At 46.1% G+C, this 23,732-nt stretch overlaps 2 protein-coding genes across 2 annotated transcripts; one reads left to right on the forward strand and one right to left on the reverse strand.

Moving 5' to 3' along the window:
* Positions 1–2,294: 2,294 nt before the first annotated feature.
* TSN (translin) lies at positions 2,295–11,404 on the reverse strand. The gene is made up of 6 exons (XM_054044116.1): positions 11,214–11,404; positions 10,929–11,022; positions 6,382–6,478; positions 5,262–5,377; positions 4,445–4,524; positions 2,295–3,949 (listed from the first exon to the last, which is right to left on the reverse strand). Exons 1-6 carry the CDS (start codon positions 11,277–11,279, stop codon positions 3,713–3,715), a joined length of 690 nt encoding a protein of 229 aa, XP_053900091.1. The 5' UTR covers positions 11,280–11,404; the 3' UTR covers positions 2,295–3,712.
* Positions 11,405–15,076: 3,672 nt separating this feature from the next.
* Positions 15,077–22,968, forward strand: NIFK (nucleolar protein interacting with the FHA domain of MKI67). Its single transcript, XM_054044562.1, is given in 7 exon segments — positions 15,077–15,248; positions 15,904–16,032; positions 18,342–18,450; positions 18,876–19,087; positions 20,941–21,015; positions 22,793–22,943; positions 22,946–22,968. Coding segments are annotated over 7 exon segments (819 nt in total). The 5' UTR covers positions 15,077–15,128.
* The last annotated feature ends 764 nt before the right edge of the window (positions 22,969–23,732 follow it).

Genomic DNA, 23,732 nt, shown 5'->3' on the forward strand with positions numbered 1-23,732 from the left:
AAATAACAGACCAACAAGTCTCCTGGCAAACCCCCAGTGCAAGAGTTTTAATTGTCCTTAATAAGCAGAGAGAAACAAATGAGAAGCAAGGGAACCTGCACTTACAGACACTGTCCTCAATTAATTAGTGCCTGGCCTTGAACACAAGCTAGGGGAAATATTAGACGGCACAATAGGCTCATTGCTTTGAAAAACCACACACCTGCCCACAGCCATAAATCCAGCCCAACAAGCTGCTCTGGTCTCCAGACAACTCTTCTTTTAGCTCTCTATTAAGCCACAGTATCTAGCTGCAGGCAGCACCTTAATGAAAGGAAATGGAATAAGTTGGTGCCTTAAGAGTCAAAGTCTGGCGAATGCCCTGGGGATCTGATGCAGTTACTTTCCATCCCTGCTAATGCACCTAGCCCATAGTCACTCTCCCCACTGAAACGGCCTGTGTGTTGCCCTTCTATGCAGAACCATCTTTTAGCAGCATGGGCAAGGCAAGTTATTTGTCCACACAGGGAACTCAGGGCAAGTCTATCAGAAATGAGATCAGTGGGGGGGAAAGTTACAATTGTCTAACTTTCCAGCTGCTTCACTTAAAATCTACTAGCTGCAACAGATGGAGTTGAAACTAACCAAGACAGCCCTTCTGGCTTCCATAGCCACTGCACCCCCCGTGCTCCCGTTCACCCTATGTCCTGAAAGCTTTTAACAACAGCTGGAAGCATTGGCTCGTAGGCCAGCACTTTCACTCCTCCCCAAGGACTGAGTCACTGCTTGTTTTTCTACTGCACACAATCAACTGGAACGGCCCTTTATACTGAGGCAAGGGAGAGGCAGAGGAGTGACCTTAGGAAGAGGAGGACAAAACACAAAGCATGGAAAGGTTACCCTGGAGAGCTCTCTCCGGATACGAACTCTGGCATAAGTGCTTCAGAAAATACCTTTGGGGGCTGTTGAGTCAGCCTCTATTCTGACGCACTGCCCCTTTCAGCTGACAGTGTGTAGTGGGGAGGGTATTCAAGACCAAATAAGAATGATTACTTTCATTACAGATTTGTTTGAAGGTTCATCATGCATCAGATCATCAAAAACACACTTGACCTTGCTATATTTTTGCAGGCTTCAGGGAAGAACTGCCTCTCACCATGCTCCTGGGCTAAGTGGCTTCCGCTTACCAACATGATCTTTGGAGCAGAGACCATCAGCTACAGGCCACTCCCTCCCCCAAACTGAGTCTTTCAGGGGAATTTTATTTCCCCTTCCCCCGTTCCTAAGCCAGTGGCAGCTGGCAAGACAACACATGCAGCTCTGGGGCAGAAACATACCCTTCTCTTTGGCACCAAATGCTAGGGAAGAGAAGCTCAAGGTTTTTTTTGCATGCAGCTACGACTCCAGAGGTTTCCTTTTTACTGCTCTAAAGATTATGGGGCTTTTCTGCCCCCAGGATCTTTCGAGAAGCTGGTGCAGCAGGAACATTTTCCTCTGCTCCCTGCTGCAGGCTGGGAGCAAACTGTGCTGCTTCCCACACCCTATCTACTCACCGAGACAAGCATTTAGAATGAAGAATGCAGCCCATACTTGGTGGCCTAGAATGATCTTGCTTGGGGAGAGAGAGGCTACCCAGTGTTCCCCTTCCTGCCCCCCAGACACCTGGAGACCCAGGGGAGGGTTACTAGTTATCTAGCCCCAGCAGCACCACATTGGAAAGATCCCTCCTGAAGACACAGAGAATGTTGGTGGGATGGGTGTGGTCAAGAGAGGGAGTTGAACTTCTGCTGCTTGTGGCAGCTTTGAGAGGAAGCATGGTCCAGTGGTTAGGGTGCTACTGGCAAAGTAAGGAGACCTTGCTTCAATTCCCCACTCCCCCAGGATTACTGTGTGATCTTAGGCAAGTGACAATCTCTGTACCTCTGTTTCCCAGCTATAAAACGGCAGTAATATCAGTTCCCTATCTCCTATGAGGATAAATACATTAAAGATTGTGAGGCACTCAGGTACCACAATAACAGAGGCCACATAAGTACCGAAGACAGAACCTCAGTGTTCAAGTCCCCACACAACAGAATCCCAAACACACATTCTGGGTAGGTTCTATATGTTCACAGCTTAATCCTCACTCCTCCTTGATCCCAGGTGGCCGATCCAGTTTCCCAGCTAATGCACTGGAATCGTATGTTAATCAACCAATTTTAAAGTGGCAGGGTGAATTTGTATTAAAAACTCCTCAGGCTGGACTGCAGGATGAAAAGTGGTGACATTAACAAACATCAGGCAAGAGACAGAATTACCAGATGGACACGAAGTCAAAGAACAGCTTTTATTGGTCAAGATAACAAAGAAACTTATTTCTCCCAATGATTTTTTTAAAACAAGCTTTAACAGCTAACTGCAAAAACTTTTACAAACTAAAAGATTCACAGGAATTTCAACAACTGCTTGTAATTTTGCTTGTTTATATTCAACAAGTGGTATTTGTATCCTTTGGAAACAGTCCTTATCCTAGACACATTATATTTAAAGAAGAAAAACTAGGACATTACACAAAATGGTAAAAAAAGGTTTTGTAAAATTCAAATGCATGCCTTTAGGAAAGGGGTATAAACACCCTGTGTGATGTGTGAATTTGCATGTTGACAATGAAAAAAACAGGTTTTGGGGTACAAAAATCTCATATGCAAACTAGACTAGACGTTAATTTTTCCCTTTTCTTAAGATACAAACATTTTATGACATGAACTAACTACCTGGGATCTTAAAAAAAAAAATACAGAACTTTTGGCCTATTCAGGAACAAAGTACTCAGAACGCAAAAGATGCCTGCATTTTATCAGGTGTGCCTTAGCATGCATGTGCTAGAAAGTCTGATAGTCGGAAAGGTAATTATGTAGAGTGCTCAAAACAAAATGATTCACTTTAAAATTCAACATTGTTTACCCACAGTAACGAACAATGCCAACAAGTGAAAGCAGACATTTCTGAGAAACAGCCGGCTGTCCTTCTGCTAACAAAAAACTCGTCATTTAAAAAAATAATACTGAGATGCCCGGGCATGATATGCCAAAAGTTATATGGAAAAGACTAATTCCCAGTGATATGTCTACATGAGCTGCTTAGCCTAATTTTGCAGTTTAGTGTTTTTGATATGCTGTAACCAGTAAATAAGATCAGGGCAATAAACTGCTATACAAGTCTCTGCTGCTCAAGTTACTAAAGTGGGTGGAAATTACAGAAAAAATTGTCAATGAAGATCAGTGTTTTTTTAAAAAAGGAACTGAATAGCTCACAGTGTCTCTCAAAATGCCATGTCATACTTGCGTTAAGCTGCATCCCACGCACACACCTTTGAGGATGTGTGGGCACAGAAAGCTGAAGCACGTCACTGCCAGAACAATACAGCGGTGGAGCTGGAGTGGCTCCACAGAACTAAGCGGGAATTTCAGCTGCAGGAAGCGCTTGACAGCTATTGCTATGGTACACAGAACAGTGACGTGTGTTTATGACAGAGTAACTTCACTGGAAACTGAAAGCCTGCTGCCCTTCCCTAGACATGATTTTACAAAACGTTTTGCGTTCTAACACCCGTACTACACATTTGGTAAGAAAATAGAGAGCATTTTTCAGCTTGTGGTTCTTCTAAACTACGGCAGGAGGGCTTTGCTAACACATCTCCCTCACTGGCAACCATCTGAGGTAATCCATGATGCTGCTAGAACAGCAGCTTCTACTTCTCTCCCCCAGCATCACTCGCTGCCTCCTTATTGAGTCCTCGGATTGACAAGTCATAAACCACTTCCTCAATTTTCTTGACGTCGTACTTCAAGCCATCATAGCGCTTCCTCAAGGAATCATTTTTCAGATTGAGGAGACGGAAGCCAGAATCCAGCTCATTAATGAAGGTGGAGATGCGAAGAGGACGAGAATAGTCACCTGCGGTGACACTGTTCACTGCCAGCCTAGACTGTGGGGGAAACAAGTCAGATGGTATGGAAGAAGGTTGACTACACATGCAACTGCCAAGTCAGATCTCTCAAATCCTTCTGAAGACAGAGGTCGCCTACCTTAATCTGTCTCTACAGCAAAACATGCTTTTCCTGTCAGTTTACTGAATGAAGAAGCATCAATGTATGGTAATCAGACTAGTTATACTCATCATATAGAATGGTTTCTTGTGTAACGAGAATCCTCGCTTTCAATCAAGGCATTGATTTGAATCTGGACAGGATTAAGTTGAAGTAGGCACTTAGTTCTTCCCTTTCTGAGGTTCACTCCTAGTTGCTACCTTAGCATTTCATAGTAGCTGGAAAGGCCAGTTAGCTAAGAGTTCAACACCAGGGCATTATGCAATGTAACTTCTACCCTCCCCAAATGTAGGGTCTGGAAAACAAGCTACTGGCCATTCATTTTTGGTTGGTTTCACACTAGCTATCAATTTGTGTAAATATCTTTTACTTACCAACTCACTGGCAAGAGTCAGAATCCCAGAGAGGTAGTCTTCAATGTCCAGGTGAAAACCTCTCTCTCGATCAGCCTCAACTAAGGTGAAAAACAGAGTTGCAATCTGAATCAATATCATACCTGAACACAAGCAGCAAGTTAGAAATGTCTTTATTTCAAGTCAGCTACAGGAGACATTTCAAACATAAGAAATCCGATGGCAATATAGAAGTCAGTTGTTTCCCCACATATAACGTAATTACTGCTCTTTTCCAGCCTTTTGACTTGGCTCCCATGGTGGTTTAATATCGGACATGTCCTCTACCTATGAGACAATACCCTACACTTGATCCAACAGGATCACAGAAGTACGAGAGTTTTCTGTTGTAAAACTTTTAGTCCTCCTGAATTTTTTTTTTTTAAAAAACATCCTCTGCTCTGTGCAGAGTTATAGCTCCAAAACATTAACTAAGCTAACTTCTTATTTAACATTTAAAACAAAAGTAGTGGGCGGGAAAAAACAGACAAAGCAGAGTCAACATCCTAGGTAAATTTAATTTCACATGATTTTGTCAAGTATCCTTAGGAGTAAACAATTACTTTCCTAAACTGCCACATTAAGCAAGAGTCTTTATTTTTCCCAGATTAAAATTTTTTGTAGTCTGGTTTGCATCTTTATGAAGATAAATTTCTGCTGGTGTTTAATCTGTTCATTCCATAGGAAATTACATCTAACTCTGCTGACCAATCTGGCATTTTGAACCTTGCCATGTCTCTGCAAACCACTAAATTTAAGAACTTCACAACTTTATCCAGTTTAATTAATATGAACTTACTTCCAAGTATTTCTGTAACCGCTTCTCGAGTCACTAATGTTTCTGTCTCCAAGTAGACAACAAATGCAGCCAGAAACACCAAGCGCTGTAGCACAAACCTCCAGTGTTCGTGAAATCTATATTGAAACACACGAGGTGAAAAAATTCATTCAAGACATTTTTACAACTTGCATTAGAAAGGACTGAAAATTAAAGACTGAAAGTATTAAATATCTAGTCTACCTTATACTATGTGTGCTGCATGTTTACTTTCAGCACTGCACTTCAGTTGGACACACTGCCAAGACTGACAGAACTGAAGTTTCACAGCTACCGATCCAAAAGTTATATTTTGATACAAACAATGGCTTCCTTGACAATGAAAAGAATTCCACCCCACAAATATAGGTTTAGTTAGTCAGTCTGAGCTTGTGGGCTTGGCAACCTGAACAACTCAAGGTGCTCAGTGCGAAATGATCAACAGACATGTACAAGATGCAAGATAACCTGTTGGAGGGTTCACCTCCTCTCTCCAATCCTTTGTAACGGCTAACCTCATGCGAGCTAGCAATGGATTTAACTGACAAGATTCCTGCTCTGAGAAGAGTACTTCAGAGAAGTCCCCTACTGGCAGGGAAAGCAAACAAGGGCCAAAGAGGACTGCCTCATTTGGGAATAATTCCCAATATCAGACGTAGGTTTCATGACAGATTTGGAACTTAGTTTTCAGAAATGCAACAGTACTAACAACTAATTGAAGTGAATGGAGGTGTGAGTGCCCAACGCCTCTGAAAGTCAGGCCCTTAATTAGAGCTACTCAAAACAAAGCCCAATTATTTCTGTCAGGAAGTCTTCAAAAAAATAGAAAATGAAAATTTTCAACTTTCAAAAATGATTCTAGTAAGGAAAAAGCTTTTTTTTTTTTTTGGAAAGCTGAACAATTTTACCAAAAAGTTTGGTCAAATAGCCATTTTTGATTCATGAAAAAAGTGTCAACCAATGCTACCCTTAATTTGTAGGGTAGAAAAAAAAAGTTGGGGCCTATCAGACCTTCACAGAATCCTTTTAACTTAAAGTGTGTAATACCCATTTAGAATATCAAAACTTTGTCATCAGTATGGTTATTTGCAATCTTACAGACCTGTAGTACTGATCAGCTGGAAACTTGGTCTTCAGAGATGCTAGCTGTGTTTTGACTGCACCAAAGTGTTCCCGGGCCTTCTGACACTTCTTTGGTACTGAAAAAAAGAAACAGTGCAACATTTAGGAAGTGTCTAAACTAATTTTTGCAAAAGAATCCTGTGAATGTACATAATGCTACTTAAAGTTCTCTAATCAGCACACTCATGTTTACACATCAGTGCAGCAAACAGGCTAAGTGACTTGAACAAGGTCACACCAGGAGTCAGTGGCAGAGCAATGAAGAGAACCCAGGAGGTCTGGCTCTCAGACCTGAACTCCAGCCACTAGTTCACAGTTCCAAGTTACATGAAAATAGTCACTCCATATTTATTTAGGAATCACTGATCATCATTAAGTCTCAGTCACATCACAGACCCAGATCAGCAATCGCATGCAAATTAATTGACTATTCAACGATGAGAGATATTCTTTTCTTTCTGTTCCAAATCCAATAACTCTCTACTAGATAAAAAAGGAATATTATTACAATGGATAATAGCTGGGGTTGGATCTATGTTTTCCAGTAGCCCCTTCTGTTTTATATACATTTGAATGAATTATGTTTCAAACCATCGTTACCTATAAGATTACCACTCACAATAAGCAGGATTTTAAGCCCCTATTTAGAAAAGTAAGGTTTCAGGCTCATTTATCCACTAACCACTGCCACCTATAGATATCAAATACACCTTAACAGAAAACCATACAGCAATGTTTTGTTTCGCTACAACCAATGTAACAGTCTTATTTCAGCTTTTCTTATACATACAGAATTATACATATGTATAGCAATTTAGAGAGAGGGAAAAAAAAAAAAAAAGAGGTCCTCAAGAAGTTTGGGTTTTTTTAACATGCTGAAAAACAGCAAAAGTGATGACAGACTATAGTGGCTATGAGGCAGGGAGATGCAACATTCTCCCCTTTAGGGGAAGTGCACGTTACACGAATACCTTTTTCACAACAGTCCCATAATTAAGAGCTTGTATTGGATTCTGCATGACTGTGCAATCAATCTGAAGAGAGCATGCAGTGCCCACAGAGAAGGAAAAGAATTAACAGCAGGACAATAAAGGAAGAAGAGAAAGTGGGGTGATTGACAGAGCATGCAATAATGAAAAGCACATAAAGCAGAAGACAGACATGATCAACAATAAACCTCTTTATCAAGGAATGAAGACGCTGGTTCAGATTTTCAAATCCTTGGGACCAGAGCCACACAACTCCCTTTGAAGTTAATGGTGAAAATCTCTTCTTCACCTTTGAAAAACCTCAATCTCTATGCTTTCAAATTGTTCAAATCCAAGTCTTTTGTATGCCACCCTTTCTACGGCTACCCAAAGTTCAGAAGTCCAGTACTCTATGTGCAGGCACGCTGAATTCTGGGAGGTTTTAAGTCATGACAGACAGTAGCTTCTTACAGCACCTGTGAGAGGCAGGGATGTATTATACCCACTTTCCAATGAGGAACGAGGCACAGACAGCTTCAAGGCCACAAACGAGCTGTGTGGCAGAGCTGAGAGGTGAATCCAGTTCTCCAAAGTCCCAGTCCAATGCCTGAGCCACAAGGCCAAGCTCACCCTGGTATGAATAGCTATGGTATGGCAGTACCCGCACTTGGAGTGCAAGGGAAGTTCTTTAGCCATAGCAGTCCCACAGCACATGCAGTACCGTGCCTGCCAGAGTCCAAGAGCATCAGTGCCTTTTACCCCAGATCTATAAATTCTGGTCAGAGACCAATGGAGGGAGAACAGCATTTCTTGCTGGATGAGATCTCATATTGTTTGTGAGGAGTACACACTTATGGGGAATGTGTCAGCCTTTAGGTTGATATCCACCACAGCAGACCCTCAAGGGCTCTGGAATACACACAGTTCATCAAGTTATGATCAATGCACAAGTCAATTTCCCTTAAAAACCAATAGCGTTGCAGCAGTTCAGGCACCAGTTATGGGAGGCCTATAGGGGCAATTCTATGGCCCATAAGTAGGTGAGTCACAGAATTGCCTCTTACTGACTTCGGGGACTCCTGAGGTTTGGAACCGACATTTGGGGAGGAAACATCCAAACAAGGTTTCCTATTTTACACATACCATTAACTAAACAAAAAATAAATTACAAGAAAGTGGGTTAATATCAAATCAGTTATGAGGCTGAATACAACACATCAAATAAACCAATAATTCCTTATAAAGTCTACATAATAAAAAATTGGGGAAGACAGCAGTCTTGTTTAACTATCAGTCCCTCAAATAAAAGGTCATTATCAATCTCTGTGCTAATCAATATATTTAGGTTCCAGCCAAACAGTGGATACAAGGAGGGTCAAATCACTGCCAGGTTGAAGCTAATGTTGAGACTACAGCTCTGATATCAATTAAGGTAATCTGCACAAATAATTGGTGGTTAGATGATAGCCAATTTCTTCTTACCCACCAAAACAGGGGTTACAAGGAAGCATTCCAATACAATTCAAGATGACACAGCTTGTTGCATTTAATGTTCAAACAGCATCTAGGGGGAAGATATGATCTTTCATGATTCATAGATTATAAACCCAGAATGAACCATTTTGATCATCTAGTCTGACCTCCTGTATAACACAGGCCATAGGACTTTCCTGAATTAATTCCTGTTCAAGCTAGAGCAGAACTTTTACAAAAAGACATCCAATCTTGATTTTAAAATGTACGGTGATGGAGAATCCAACACATCCCTTGTCAAGTTGTTCACCACCCTTGCTGTTAAAGCTTTGCGTCTTATTTCTAGTCTGAGTTTGTCCATCTTCGGTGTCCAGCTATTGGCTCTTGTTATATGTTTGGCTACTAGATTGAACAGCCCTCTAACACCAAATTTTTGTTCCCCATGTACGTACTCCTAGATTATGGGGTCACCGGATCACAAGCTTCTTAGATAAGATAAACAGATTGTGCTCCACTATAAGGAGACTTGTTTTCCAATCCTTTAATCATTCTCATCGCTTTTCTCTGAACCCTCTCAAATGTATCAATATCCTTCTTGAATGTAGACACCAGAACTGGACACAGTAGTCTAGCAACAGAAGCAGTAGTGCCAAATATAGGATAAACCTCTCTACTCTTACTAGGTCAGCTTAACCCCCAGCATGGCTGTGTCTAGACCAGGGGTAGGCAACCCATGGCACGCATGCCAAAGGCAGCGCGCGAACTGATTTTCAGTGGCACTCACACTGCCCAGGTCCTGGCCACCAGTCCGGGGGGTTCCGCATTTTAATTTAATTTTAAATTAAGCTTCTGATACATTTTAAAAACCTTATTTACTTTACATACAATAGTTTAGTTATATATTATAGACTTACAGAAAGAGACCTTCTAAAAACATTAAAATGTATGACTGGCACGCAAACCCTTAAATTAAGAGTGAATAAATGAAGACTCGGCACACCACTTCTGAAAGGTTGCCGACCCCTGGTCTAGACCAACAGAAGGATTCTGTGATTGATCTAGCTAATGCTTCTCAGAGAAATAGATTACTTACATTGATAGAAAAACCCTTTCTGTTGCTGTAGGGAGAGCCTACGCTATGGCAGCACAGCTGCAGCCCCACGGCTGCGCTGCTGTAAGGGCTGTAGTGTAGGTTTACCTTAAGAGGAAATGGGGTACAGAACAAAGCAGGGAAAGTCTACACAGGTTGAGCACGGAGGAGAATGAGGGTAGAGCATGGAGAGTCACTAGCCCTCTGACATATGACAAATCAAAGTATTTGTTTCTAGCCATCCTGCCTCACGTTATTAAGTCCTGCACCAAATCCAAAACTTTTGGTTCAGTTAGAGCAGATTTTTAAGGGTGTCTCTGCACCTCAAGCTGGAAAGTATGGCTATTAGCCAGGATGGATAGGGATGGTGTCCCTAGCCTCTGTTTGCCAGAAGCTGGGAATGGGCAACAGAGAATGGATCACTTGATGATTACTTTTTCTGTTCATTCCCAGCACCTGGCACTGGCCACTGTCAGAAGACAGAACACTGGGCTAGATGGACCTTTGGTCTGACCCAGTATGGCCGTTCCTATGTTGTTAAGGTATAAGAAGGTGGAATGGGCCTGCAAGGCCTAGAGGGAAGTGCTTGTGTTGCCAGTGGACTTGGGGAGCTGATCCACAGGAGGCACATGCTTCCTCATGCTAAGGGCAGGTGGAAGCGAAGTGCCCCATAACCCTGGGAAGTGTCACAGTAGGTCTCAGATTCCATTCTCAGCAACAGCGGTGGGGGGATTCAGTTTTCCTCAGGTGTTTTCCCCCCCAGCAGCTTTTGCTTTGTTTCAGATGTGGAGGGTCTTGCCGAAAAGAAATTGCTCGACTAACAAGGGGCAGGTTGACAGTATAGTCAAGGAAAGTTGGTGTGTTTAACCAAAGATTATCTATCAGTGTTTGACAGCCTCCCTTCTTTCCCTGACCCTTTGTATCCTTAGAACGTAAGGATTGGGGGCAGATGCTGTCTTCCGGCTGTGACATCATTCCCAATCACAAGTGACTTACTGTCCTGAAATCCAGCGCCTTGGTGAACCCCCTGCAGCAACGTTAAGATCTCCCGAGCCGTCTGTTCCAGGGTCTGAACCACTTTCCTGATCTCCTGCAAGTCGACGGCAACACGTCAGGACATGGGATGGAGGAAGAAACTTCCCGCCCAGAAACCCGCAGGCCCGCCCCCCTCGGAGCCCTGGCGACACCCTGATCCCTATAGCCACGTGCGACGGTAGCCCGCCCCTCCCCCCGCCACGCCGCGCGCACACCCCGCCCCCGCCCCGCCGGCCGGGCCCTGACCTCTCGGATGTCCTGGTCGGCGGTGAGGACCCCCTGCAGGGTGATGAACATCTCGCTGACCGACATGGCGCGCCGCCAGGCCGGGCACGCAGGGAGCCGCCACCCAGGGGCTGGGCCTCTCCCGCTCCCAGCCGGGGCCGCAACCGCTGCTCAGGGACCTTCCAACGCGCAGGGCGCAGGCTCCACATGCGCGCGCGCGCGCGCGCGGCAGAGGCTCAGGGGTCCTTCCACAGCCGCGGCGCAGAGCTGCTGCCTGTCCTAGTGCCGGGCCCGCTCCCATCGCCTCGAAAGCCTTCCGCATTCAACACTGAAGCCGCTGCTACTGCCACGCAGCGGGCCTCTACCTTCCGCGTCGGGACCCCTTCTTCTGAGCGAGGGTTTCCACACTCCGAGCGCAAGGGTGCCCTAATCACTGCCTGGCTGCCGGCCGCCGTCTGGGTCCTTCTACGCTCCTGGCGCAGAGCGGACACCCACCCCGCGAGGAAAACGAAAGTTGGCTGCAGAGCGAGTTCAGCCTCCAGGGGGCCGCGTGAGCCATTTCGGACAGGCAGTGGGGTAGGCGCCCCGGGCCAGCGTGCGCAGGCGCAGTGCGCTCCTCTCTACCCGCTGCCTCTTTCTTACCCTGTGGGAGTGGCCCTGACCCCCTCCCCCCCCCTCCCCCCGCCAGCATCCTCAAAGAAGCGGGGGATGTTTGTGTTACTGGCCGGCTTCCCAGCCCTTCACAAGCAGCTGGCGAGCTGCCCAGTAGGGTGACCTGATAGCGGGTGGGGGTTGTGGGCACCTATATAAGACAAAGTCCCAAATATCGGGACTGTCCCGATAACATTGGGACATCTGGTCACCCTACTGCCCAGAGAGGGGGAGGAGGGGCAGGGACAGGGATGGAAACCTAGCTGGGCTCCTCCATCTTGGCCTGATCTCCCCACAGCAGAAGCGTTTCAATTCCCCACCACCCCATGCAGAACCCACGTTGTCTTTAATCAGCCCCCAGGGTTTCAGTCCGAAACCTCCTTCTCCAGCACTTGTGCAACCCCCCATTTTTGGAAGCTTGTGGGATGTCTTCACCATCTCCCCTATGGTCAAGTGTCTGGGATGGGGGTGAACCGCGCCAAGTACACGCCCGTGCTCATGGCCCCGTGAAGGAGCCGCCAAGTGATATACCCGGTGGGCCTCAGGTGGAATATAGGCTAGCACACGGGCTCCTCACCTTCCAGAGGTGGCAGGAGGTCCCACCACTTTGTGTCAGGGCGGGATGCAAGGGTGAGGAAGTGAAGGGTGTGGAGCATGTATAGATACGAGCATGTATAGATGTTTCCTCGGCGCGGTCTGGAAACGAACCGGCTGCAAGGCTCACAGTGAAGGGGTGAGGGGGAGGCCGGTCGGGTCCACGGGGCGGGGGCCCAACAAAAAGGTCCAGAGGGCTTGGGGTGGAGGGTGGGTGGGGCATGCACCTCTGTTAGGTTGATTGGAGGCAGCAGCCTCACTGGATCTCTCTTCACCCCCCACAAGGCAGGGCAGGGGCAGAAAGAACATGGGGTCTCAATTTCTTTCCACTCACGGTTGGGAGGGCAGCTGTTCATGAGTACTCTCTCCAACCCACTCAGAATTTAGGGAACATATAGGACCTACTCACATATATTCTATCAAAACTCAAACAACCGAAATCTCTATTTTACTGAACAAATTATTAATTATTATAAATATTACCATAGCGTCTAGGAGCTCTAGTCGTGGACCAGGACCACATTGTACCTGGTGGTGTACAAACAGAACAAAAAGACAGTCTATGCCCAAGGAGCTTACAACTTCAAGACAAGTCAAGAGATGGATACAGACAGAAGGGGAAATACAAGTAAATTGGATGATACTAGTCAGCATGATTAGCACAGCAACAGCCTGACTGTTGTCAGCATTTTTGTAGGCATCAGACAAAGAAAAGTTTTGCTAAGGAAACTCTGTAGGGGCCTCCTTCTGTCCCCATAGAAGTCTATATGGCCCAGATCCTCAGACATATTTTACTCCTGGGGGAATTCTGCAGAGCTGCTGGCTGCCACTAGGGGCCGCTGCACTCTACAGAGCCCAGCTCACCGGCTTTCATCCAGGGGATGGAGGCACTCCATGCTTTGGCTGCCTGCCTTGATCCTCATCCATCCAGGGATGGTGTTACCCAGAGTTGTTTCAATCCAAAGCTCTTGGTAACTTACTCTGTGTGAGGTGGTGTCAGGAAATAAATCAATGGAGACATGGCCATCCGACCAATAGATGGCTGGCACAAACAGTACAATACAAGAGTGCTCTCACTTAAAGCTATACTTTATTTAGTTTCAAGCACTTACACACATCCACAACAGGTTAGTAAAACACCCCCAACCCTCAATAATTACTGAAGTTTGGTGTGGCTCTTGAGTGGTACAGTGGGAGCCATCGGATTGGCCTGTCTTTCAGCTATTGTTGAGGGCCCTAAACTGCGTCCATGAAGTGATCCCAAAGAGACCAAACCTCTCTCCCTTTATTTATCTTGTTAGTAGACAACAGAAACAACAATCAAAAACCTTGTTAGGCAAGCAGTTTCAAAAGCTAAGCAAGAGGTTTCCTCAGATTACTAATTAGGCAGACAATCATGCGTCTGACGAAGTGGGTATTCACCCACGAAAGCTTATGCTCCAATACGTCTGTTAGTCTATAAGATGCCACAGGACTCTTTATTAATTAGACAGATGTATTCCTGCAGGGTCTGCATGCCTTGAGGCCCTGACAGACACATCCCAGAAGGCAAATATTGATAAGCTTCTTGTTTTTCTCCTAAAACACAGACCCCAGCATGTTCAACAGAGACTTCATGAAAGAGGGGTGGAGAGTCAGACAAAGGTTGAGCAAGAGGCTGAGTCCTCCTGGCTTAGTCATGCTAAGGCTGCACAGGCCTGCAAAAAGGCCCAGAAGTTTGGCTGCTGTTAGCAACAAGTATGATAATCAATATTACACTATCAGTAGCGGTCCCTGGCCTTTAACAGGTCCTCCAAAATCTCCCCATACAATGAGAGAGGGCTCGGGAGACCTGGCTCTGGCAAAGGGTGAGGAAGGGCAGGACCGTAAAGAAGCTAGGGGGAATAAAGGCTCTGGGGGAAGGGGGTGCCCCACAGCTCGGCTCTAGGGGATGCAGGTATCTGGGCTCTGGGGTGCCCCCCCCCCCAGTCCCCTCCTGCATCCCTCAACTGGAACCAGCTTGTTACAGGGGTTTAATTCTCTACTCCTGGGGCAATTTTTTGTTGTCGTCTCTATTGTAACATTCTTGTTGACAGATATTTTGAAATAAATTACCAACATAATTTAAACTGGAGTGATTATACTGTGTTCTGTGGACAAATAAAATATGCAGAACTTTAAACTGTGTGCAGGATTTTTTTGGTGCAGAATTCCCCCGGGGAGTAATATTAGGCACCTAACTACCGTTGAGGATCTGGGACTATGGGCGTTTCACTCTCTTGCCAGGCTCTGGGGCCTCCTTTGCGGACACTGATTAGTTCCCTGGTGCCCTGCATCTCCACCGGGCAGCCCTGCCTCGCTCATGCCCAGCTCCATGCAGTTCCCCTGGGCTCCTGCATTTCTGCTCGGGCCGCGTGTCCCCGAAAACAAGGAGCCGGTGGGATGTGGAGGCTGGAGGGGGAAAGCGGCAGGGCCCTGGCTAGCTCCCCGACCCCAGCCAGCGCCCACGTGGCCGCGCCCGGCAGGCAGGGTGCGGGCCGGGCTGGCTCCGCTCTGGCCGCCAGGGGCCGCTGTAGCCCTACGTCTCCGCTCGGGCCCTGCAGCCCGCGCGGGCGGAAGTTGGCTGGGGAGCACTTCCGGTGAGTGACCCGGAAGCGGAAGTGGCCGGGCTCGCTCCCGGAGTCGGCGGCGTGGTCAGGGCGAGAGAGTGGTATGGCGGCGGCGGTGGCGGAAGCGGTTGGGGCCCCGGCCTCGCTCCTCTCCCTGGACCCGCAGCTGCAGCGCGAGTTCCAGGACAAGGTGCTGCGCGTCCGCTCCGGCAGGGGGACCAAGGTGAGAGCCCGGGCTGTGGAGGCGCCTCTGGACGGTGTAGGGGGCACTGGCGGGTCGGCGCGGGGGCTCCGCTACGGAGAGACAGGGCTGCCCAGAGGATTCAGGGGGCCCAGGGCAAAGCAATTTCGGGGGCCCTTCCATAAAAAAAAAGTTGCAATATTATAGAATACTATATTCCTATGGGGGCCCCACTCTCCCCCCCCCCCCCCCCCGCGCGGCCCCGCGGAGAGAGACATTTCAGACGCTGAACAGCCAGAGGCTGACTAAAAAATTGAATCTTCCTCCTCTCCCCCCTTCCCCCACACTCCCCCCTCCTCCCGGTCTCCCTCCCACCCCTCCCCAGCTGTAGAGTTGAGGAACAAGGTCGAAAGTCGCGCAGAATCGCGATCGTGAAGATACTTGGCAGTAGGGGTTTTGCGTTTAAATCTCAGTGGATGTATTCGTGCTGTGATTGTGAAAATTGTACCTGGTGGGAGACTGGCTATGGGAAGAAAACAGGAAATCAGTCAGGGGTGCAGCCTGCTTTGGAAGATGAGACTAGGAATTACTGTACTGGGAACAGATCCCTGGCTTCTTGTCTCCTTTTGTTTAAGGTGGTGATTGGGCATAAATGTTCCTGTGTTTTTAATGTTACCTGTACTTTTCCTATTCACAGCATGAGAAGCTGACTCCTGGTGTAATTTATTTAGGGCATATCCCTAGGGGCCTTTATGAGCCACAAATCCAGGAGTACTTCAGCCAGTTTGGAACAGTCACCAGACTTCGGCTTTCAAGAAGTAAAAAGGTAAAAATCATAATTGCTTTGAGTTGTTTAGCTTCCTAATTGCAGTTATTACTGAATTTTCCCTACTTCCCCCAGATCCTCACATTCATTTAATAAACTTTCCCCATTAGAAGTGAGCACTGGCCAGGGGCTATCAGCATACTGGTGTCCTCATTGTTATTTTTTATTACCATTTCCCTGAACTTCATTCAAGGCCTAATTGTTCTACATTAAGATGTAGGAAGTAACAGCCTTTCTCCATTATCTTTCTCCATTGGTGTGGATAACATCATCTTAAAATCACTAAAGCTCTGACCCTTGGATTAATCTTTGACACCCTCTCAACTCCTTCCTACATTGCCAGGGTGTTACCAAGTCTAACTTCCACAACATTTAAAAAATCCAATTCTTCTCTATCCCAATGGCTAAAGCACTTTTCTGTGTCCTTATCTCCAGTCTTGATTGCTGCAACCTTCTCTCCAGCCTCCCTGACTTCCCTTCAGTACATCCAAAATGCAGCTGCTAAAATCTGTTTTCACCTGTCTTTGTGCCCTTCTCTCTGCCCTGCTAGCCACCAAAAAATGCATATGACCAACCAAATATTGTGTAATCTTGTTGCAGCCCTCTTCCCTTTCTCCTGCTTTGTCAGTTTTTCCTTTCATTCATGTCTACAATTAAATTGTAAGATCCGTGGGGCAGGGTTTTGTAAAGTGCAGAGCACACTTTGTGTGCTGCACAAACAAAATCAGTTAACGTAGCTACCAGTGCTAGGACTTGGACAGTAGATTATTTAACATTATGAAATCCTCACATCCTGGACGTCGTCGTCCTCTTGATTTCCATTTTGAGAATGTTACTGACGTGCAATCGCACCAGCCAATGTATAAAAGCAATATGGAGGAACACAGACTAAAAATGGGCTGTCATTTATACCAGGATCTGAGAGAGCCTGAAATATCCCCGCTCTTGTGTTCTAATAGTCCATTCTGGAAACGATGATAGCCTCTCAGAACACACAGAAATGTTTGCTCTTCGGAAATGGGACGAGGATCCTGAATTCCTGAACTTCTAAAGCCATTGATTGGTTTCACATAAACTTCACCACCTCAGAAGTAGACTTTTACTTGGATGTTTATAATAAATGTCTTGTTCCAGAGGCTGATTGAACTTTGGTCATTGGCCTTTAAAACCTTTAATTTAAGTTACTGGTTTGAATCCAGCTCAGCTGGTTACTGAAGATAACCGTATTTTGAAGTCTCATCATTGACTTATAAGTAACAAGTTATTGGTTCTATCTGTTTTGTAGTGTAGAGGTATCACTTGAAGTGGAAACCCTGTTGGCAGGGTCAGAAGAGGGAAAAGACTTGCCATTACCTCTTTACCATAAAGGTGGTCATTCCAGAAAAGGATAGAGATAAATAGGCAGGTGTTGTGAGGAAGTTGCCCCTGGTTCTGTGGTTAAACAGGGTTCCAATTCCAGTGCTGTGAATCTAGCCCCTTTCATCAGAACAAATCACACTTAAGTGAGAAATGTTAGAGTAGTCTATATCCAGCGTAGAATTCTGAATTAATATAACAGGAGGGACGGTGCTTTTAAACTTCCTGACTACTTTGTAATACAAATGGCTGGCTTTAGCTCGGGGTGGCCAACCTGAGCTACCCCCCATCAGCTCCCAGCGCCTCCCACCCACCAGCATGCCGACCAGCGCCTCCCTCCCCGCACCTCCCAGTCAGCTGTTTTGTGGCATGCAGAAGGCTCTGGGGAGGAGGGAGAGCAGGGCAGGCTCAGGGGAGGGAGGGGAAGGGGTGGAGTGGGGGCCAGGGCATGTGGCAGAGCCAGGGGTTGAGCAGCGAGCACTCCTCGGCACATTGGAAAGTTGAAGCCCGTAGCTCCAGCCCCGGAGTCAGTGCCTGTAAAAGGAGCCACATGTTAACTTCTGTCTGAAGAGTCGCATATGGCTCTGGAGCCACAGGTTGGCCACCCCTTCTACCGAAAGGGGAAATGCCCCTTCATCTCATGGCATAACTTTTACTTAGCTTTTTAGTTTTGTTATATTTGTTACTAAGTAATGTTTATTTCCCTATATACATAACGCAGAGCTATTGGTTTCACATAGAATCTGTAAAAGCTTATCTTTATCTTGGACATCAGCATAGGCTAATTCTGCCCTAAGACACGTGCAGTGCTTACTGAGTTTACTGGGAGTTGTCTTTGTTGATCTGAGAACAGAATATAACCCTTGGAGTGTGAAAAAACAGACTAGTGTAGTTCTCAGACATAGTGTGTAAACGTAACCTAGATTTCTGATACTGTTGTCATTGTCTGGCAGACTGGAGACAGCAAAGGCTATGGATTTGTAGAGTTTGAATCAGATGAAGTTGCTAAGATTGTTGCCGATACCATGAACAACTACCTGTTCTGTGAAAGGCTCCTAAAGTGTGAGTATCTGAGACACTGGTGAGCGCGGGAAACGTGAGCATGTGAGTGTATTGTTTTCTGGGAAGTCAGGGAAATTTTGCGTTTTCATGTTAGAGTTCCAGCACACAAGGAGCTCTTACAAGTGAATATCACAGATTCTTTTTTCCTTTCTCCACGAGTGTCTCCCGCCCCCCCATGCATTACTCGCAGTCTTATGGCTGCTAAGACTGTCTAGGATTTTCAAAGGGGTCCACACCTACCTTTGAAATTTTTTAGGGGTCCACAAATGAAAAGGGGTTGAAAATCACTGTCCTGTTCATTTCCTCTGAAGCATCTGACACTGGCAACTGCCGGAAGATGAGCTAGATGCACCATTGGTCTGACCCAGTATGGCCATTCTTACGTTCTTAACTGTTGATTTAGTGTGATATGCTTTATGACACAGGTGAATTTATGCCGCCTGAAAAGGTCCATGAAAACCTCTTCAGAGGCAGTGAGAAGACTTTTAGGAAGCCATCGCACCCGGCAGTCAAGCGATATAACAAGAAACGAACACCCCAAGAAAAGACCAGGATGACAGAGAGACTACTAAAAAATGAGAAACGGTTACGAAAGAGGCTGGCTGAGAAGGGAATAGATTATGACTTCCCTGGATTTGTAAGTGGTTTGTGGTAGCTTGGTCAAGTATTAAATTCAAAGTTCACGTCTAAGATTGTGCTAAATAGGAGAAAGTGTTGCATCCATTATACGTGATTGATCTAAGAATGTTACATTTAATCTGGAGATTGGTGCAGAGACTAAATCAGAGTGAGGACAGCGTGAGCGCTCGTAGAAATCATGCAGTGACTTGATTGGTGGATTGTGCGCTCTACCAGACTTGGGCCATGTCTACACTACGGACCTTACAGTGGTGTAAGGTCCTGTAGCCACTCTTTGCACACCAGCACTTTTGTCGGTGAAACTTGTCGGTTAGGAATGTGAAACCCCCCCGCCCCTAACCCCCAGACTGAGAAGATCTTTACTGACAAAAGTGGTAGTGTAGATAGGGGCGGGCAAATGTTTTGGCCTGAGGGTCCACATTGGGTTTTGTAAATTGTATGGAGGGCTGGTTAGGGGAGGGGGTCATGGCCCAGTCCCCACCTCCTATCTACCCCTCCCTCCCCCCGGACTCATGCCCCATCCAACCCCCCCGTTCCCTGACGGCCCCTATGAGACCCCTGCCCCATCCACCCACCTCTGCTTCCTGTCCCCTGACTGCCCCCAGACCCCCGCCGCCCCATCCAACCCCATCTTTCATTTCTGACGGCCCCCCCGGAACCCCTGCCCCATCCAACCACTCCTTCTCCCTGTCCCCTGACTGCCCCCTGAACCCTTGCCCCTGACTGCCCCATGCCGCCTCATCCAACCCCCGCTCCTTCCTGACTGCCCCCCTGGAACCCCTGCCCCCATTCAACCCCGTTTCCCCGACCACCATCCACACCCCCGCCCCTGACCACCACCCCGAACTCCCCTGCCCTCTATCCAACCCCCCCTGCTCCCTGCCCCCTTACCGCGCTGCCTGGAGCACCGGTGATTGGCGGCGCTGGAGCCAGGCCACGCTGCCGCCGCCATGCAGCACAGAGCACCGGGTCAGGCCGGGCTCTGCAGCTGCGCTGCCCTAGGAGCTCACAGCCTCGCCGCCCAGCGCATTGCAGCGGAGCGAGCGAGCTGAGGCTGCGGGGGAGGAGGGACAGTGGGGGAGGGGCCATGGGCTAGCCTCCCAGGCCAGGAGCTCGGGGGCCGGGCTGGATGTGGCCCGCGGGCTGTAGTTTGCCCACCCCGGTGTAGATGAAGCCTTGTTCTTGCTTTCTTTTAGAGAAATGTCTTTAACGTTATACTTGCTTAATAGGTCAGTGACTGACTTGAAACGTGATCTTTGATTCGTGTCACTGTTTGCTATTTTCAACTACTTATCTATCCAAGATACTTGTAAGGCCCCCTATTACCATAGGACCCGAGCACCTCACAGTCTTTTAACGTTTGTCTTCGTGCCACCCCTCCGAAGTGCTATTTATCCCTATTTTATAGATCTGAGGTAAAGATAGAATAAGTGACTTGCTCAAAGACTCCCAGGAAGCCTGTGGCAGGGCAGAGAAGCCAAATATTCCAAGTCCCAGGCTAGTGCCCTAACCATTGGACCATCCTTCCTCTATTTAGATACTGTGTGTTTACAAAGCAATGGGATGAAATACTTAGATATTGCAGGGTTCAATTGTGTATTGTCAATAGATATACAAGATCCCGTAAGGGTTCTCTTATTTCTGTGATTGTGTGGTGGATATATACGCCAAATCACATTCATTGACTTCTCTGGCATGATAGACCAATGTACTGGTTCAGACGTAATTGGTGCAGTAAAGGTTTTATAACTGTGAAGGAAAAGTCTGTCGGCTACATTAGGAGAATCTCAATAACTTTGCATTAGAAGGCAATTCTGTGTAATTAATTGCTTGATCTGTTTCTTTTCATAGGCTGCACAGATGCCTCAAAAGAAAAAAAATGTTTCCAATTCAAACGCGAACCTGAACATATCTGTGAACAGCCAGGTAAGACTCAACTGATCTCAGTGGGTTTCATGCAGTCTAAAGGCACCAGAACATGTTCTTCAGACACAGAACTGGTTACTGTAGTTCCCCTGTTACTTTCTTGAGTCTGTGTTCTGGGCCTTCTTGTACTGGTGACAGACAGACTGACTTTGTAGCAATAAAAGTTGCAGTGTGGGTTAGAGTGCACGCTTCTGAATGGAAGGCAGCATATGCTGTCTGGAATAGCAGATATCTTAAGTGTTGTCTACACCAGAAAATTTTACCAGTCAAAGTTTTGCTGGCTTACTGTTACCGATAAGGTATGTTGATCGAATGCACCAAATGTGGCTGCTTGTGCATCATGTCAACCCACCGTGGGTTGTGTCATCAAAATGCATGTTGCACTGTGGGTAGGCATCCCAGTGTCCTCCATACCAGCTTCTGGCTTGCTACCCTTTAGGAAGTTTACGCTCTGTGTTGTGGGGTGGTTGTTGTATATTGTGGGATACCCTCGTTCCTCTCAAAGGACTGGGAATTTGATCTTGAATTCCACAATTTCCTGTTCCATCCCATTATCTACTGCTCTTTTACATGCCATTTTCAACTTGTCTCTGCAAATATGGATGAAGCTCAGGTCTCTTCTCCAGGCAGGCACTGTTAAAGAGAAAGTTGCGTTGTGGGATTGTTGCTGGAGGACGACTCATACTCATACTTGTGTGCTTCCACACTAGCACTGTTCCAACAGATGGTTTATTTCACGTGAGGAAATGGCAATAATTATGCCAGTAAACATGGAGGGTTTATCAGCAAGACTCAGAATTGTGTGAATGGAAGCCTGGACCAACAGAAAGGAAGTTTTACTGGCAAAACTTTCTAGTGTAAACCAGACGGCAGACTGCTAATCAGCTATAAATAAGCTAAAAGATGTTGGGAGCTGCCATCAGCCATGTAAAACAAATAGTGCTGTGATCAGAAAGGTCAGATTTCGAGGCTTGAGATTACACCTATTACAGTCCAAAAGTCTAAACACTAAGGTTTCACCTACTGCTTAGACCTGTCAGAATGAGAGTTTTGAACACTGCACCTCAGCCTTCTCCATTTTAATGTACACCTGGAAAGATCTGGCTGTGTGTGTGTGAGGGGTTGAATGCTCTCATTTGGATCCTCAGGAAAGAAGTGTCACAGCATGTAATCGCACTGTGCAGTAATTCCGGATAATTGGGGTGGGGTTGGCTTGTCTCTTGTGAAAAGGGCAGAGGCAGATATCTGAGGGACTTGTAAAATAAGAAAACTGAATGCACAGAGAAATGGATTGTGTTTTAAAAAATATTGCCATTGGGATGTGAAAAATGTTAGTTTCTACATGACTGGATTTATAAGGGAGCAATATCCCTGGTTCTTAAATATCTTTACATTCTTCGTGACACTTTCTGTTCATCTTTGTTTTCCCTTCATTTCATCTTCCTTAACCCTCTGAATCAAGGAATAATTATCTTAATGCCAAAAAGCTAGAGCAACTCATGACATTTGTTAAAGGGAATAAAAATTAATCTCATTCATATTTCCCCTGTACCATTGCGAAAACACATACATCTATTTTAATATGCAAAATCGACTTAATCTATTTAGAAAGCTTTCCAGTTTAGAAATCATTCTCACTTGATATCTTTTGGCAGTTGTTCCATGTGTGCAGGGAATTGGGGGGGGGGGGGGAGAGACATGGTCTTGATGTCATATAGGACATGTCTGTTAGGGAAGCTGTCCCTCTAATGGTAACTACCTCATTTGGTTTATCTAGGACCCCACCCCAGTGTGTACGCCCACGGCACTTGAGCGTCGGAAATCGCAACCAGCAGAAGGTGATGAAGATGAAATAACCATCAAACTGCCTCCAACAAGTGTAAAGAGCACTGCTCAACAGACCAAAAAGACAATGAAGCTGCAAAAAAAATTCACCCAAAGAAACGGAAATAAACAAAGATGAAGCCTCTGTAGCCAAGTTTTTCTTAATTCCAAAGGTTGTTTGCAAGCTGGAACTTCCAGCAGTTCTTACTGACTTGTGTTCATTCTTGCTTTGAGTAGAACAGTGGTTCTCAACCTTTCCCATATCGGGGCTCCGTCCATCTAGTCCGGAGGCATTCCCACTTAGCAGCAAGGGAAGGGTAGCTGCAGCCCTCCATCTGAGAGCCCCTGCTATAGAAGATTCTCAGAACTCTCTCAAATCCATGTCTGTGTTGATCAGTGTAGATAAAATGGAAGTTTGTGTCCTAACATGCCCACTGTCGCTTTGAATTAGCTCTGTAGCATACTACTCTTCTCTCATTAGAATGGCTATTCCCTTTGCAAGGAAATCAAAGGATAGCCTTGCGAGGCTACTGATGGGGCAGTATGCTTAACAGTCCTAATTAGCGTAGGGATATCAATTTTTATAAACATTTTAGAAGTACATCGTGACATTCAGTAGCATCAATGGGATGAATGCTTGTTTTACACTAAGGGTGTATTCATCTAATTCATGAAGACTAATTTAGATGGTGTTTCAGGCTGCTCCACAATGGAACCCAGATCTCCTGACCCTCAGACTTGGGCTTTTACCACATAATATGACCCTTTATCACAGTCACGTTTAGAAAAGGAGCTTCAAACTCCAACCACTTAACATGCTTTCAAAACTTGCATTAGCCTATAGGCTGCTCTATAATCATGCCAAACAAGTGAAAGTAATTTACTAATTGCAT

The sequence above is a fragment of the Malaclemys terrapin genome, chromosome 11 (assembly GCF_027887155.1).
Source record: "Malaclemys terrapin pileata isolate rMalTer1 chromosome 11, rMalTer1.hap1, whole genome shotgun sequence".
Taxonomy (NCBI): Eukaryota; Metazoa; Chordata; order Testudines; family Emydidae; genus Malaclemys; species Malaclemys terrapin.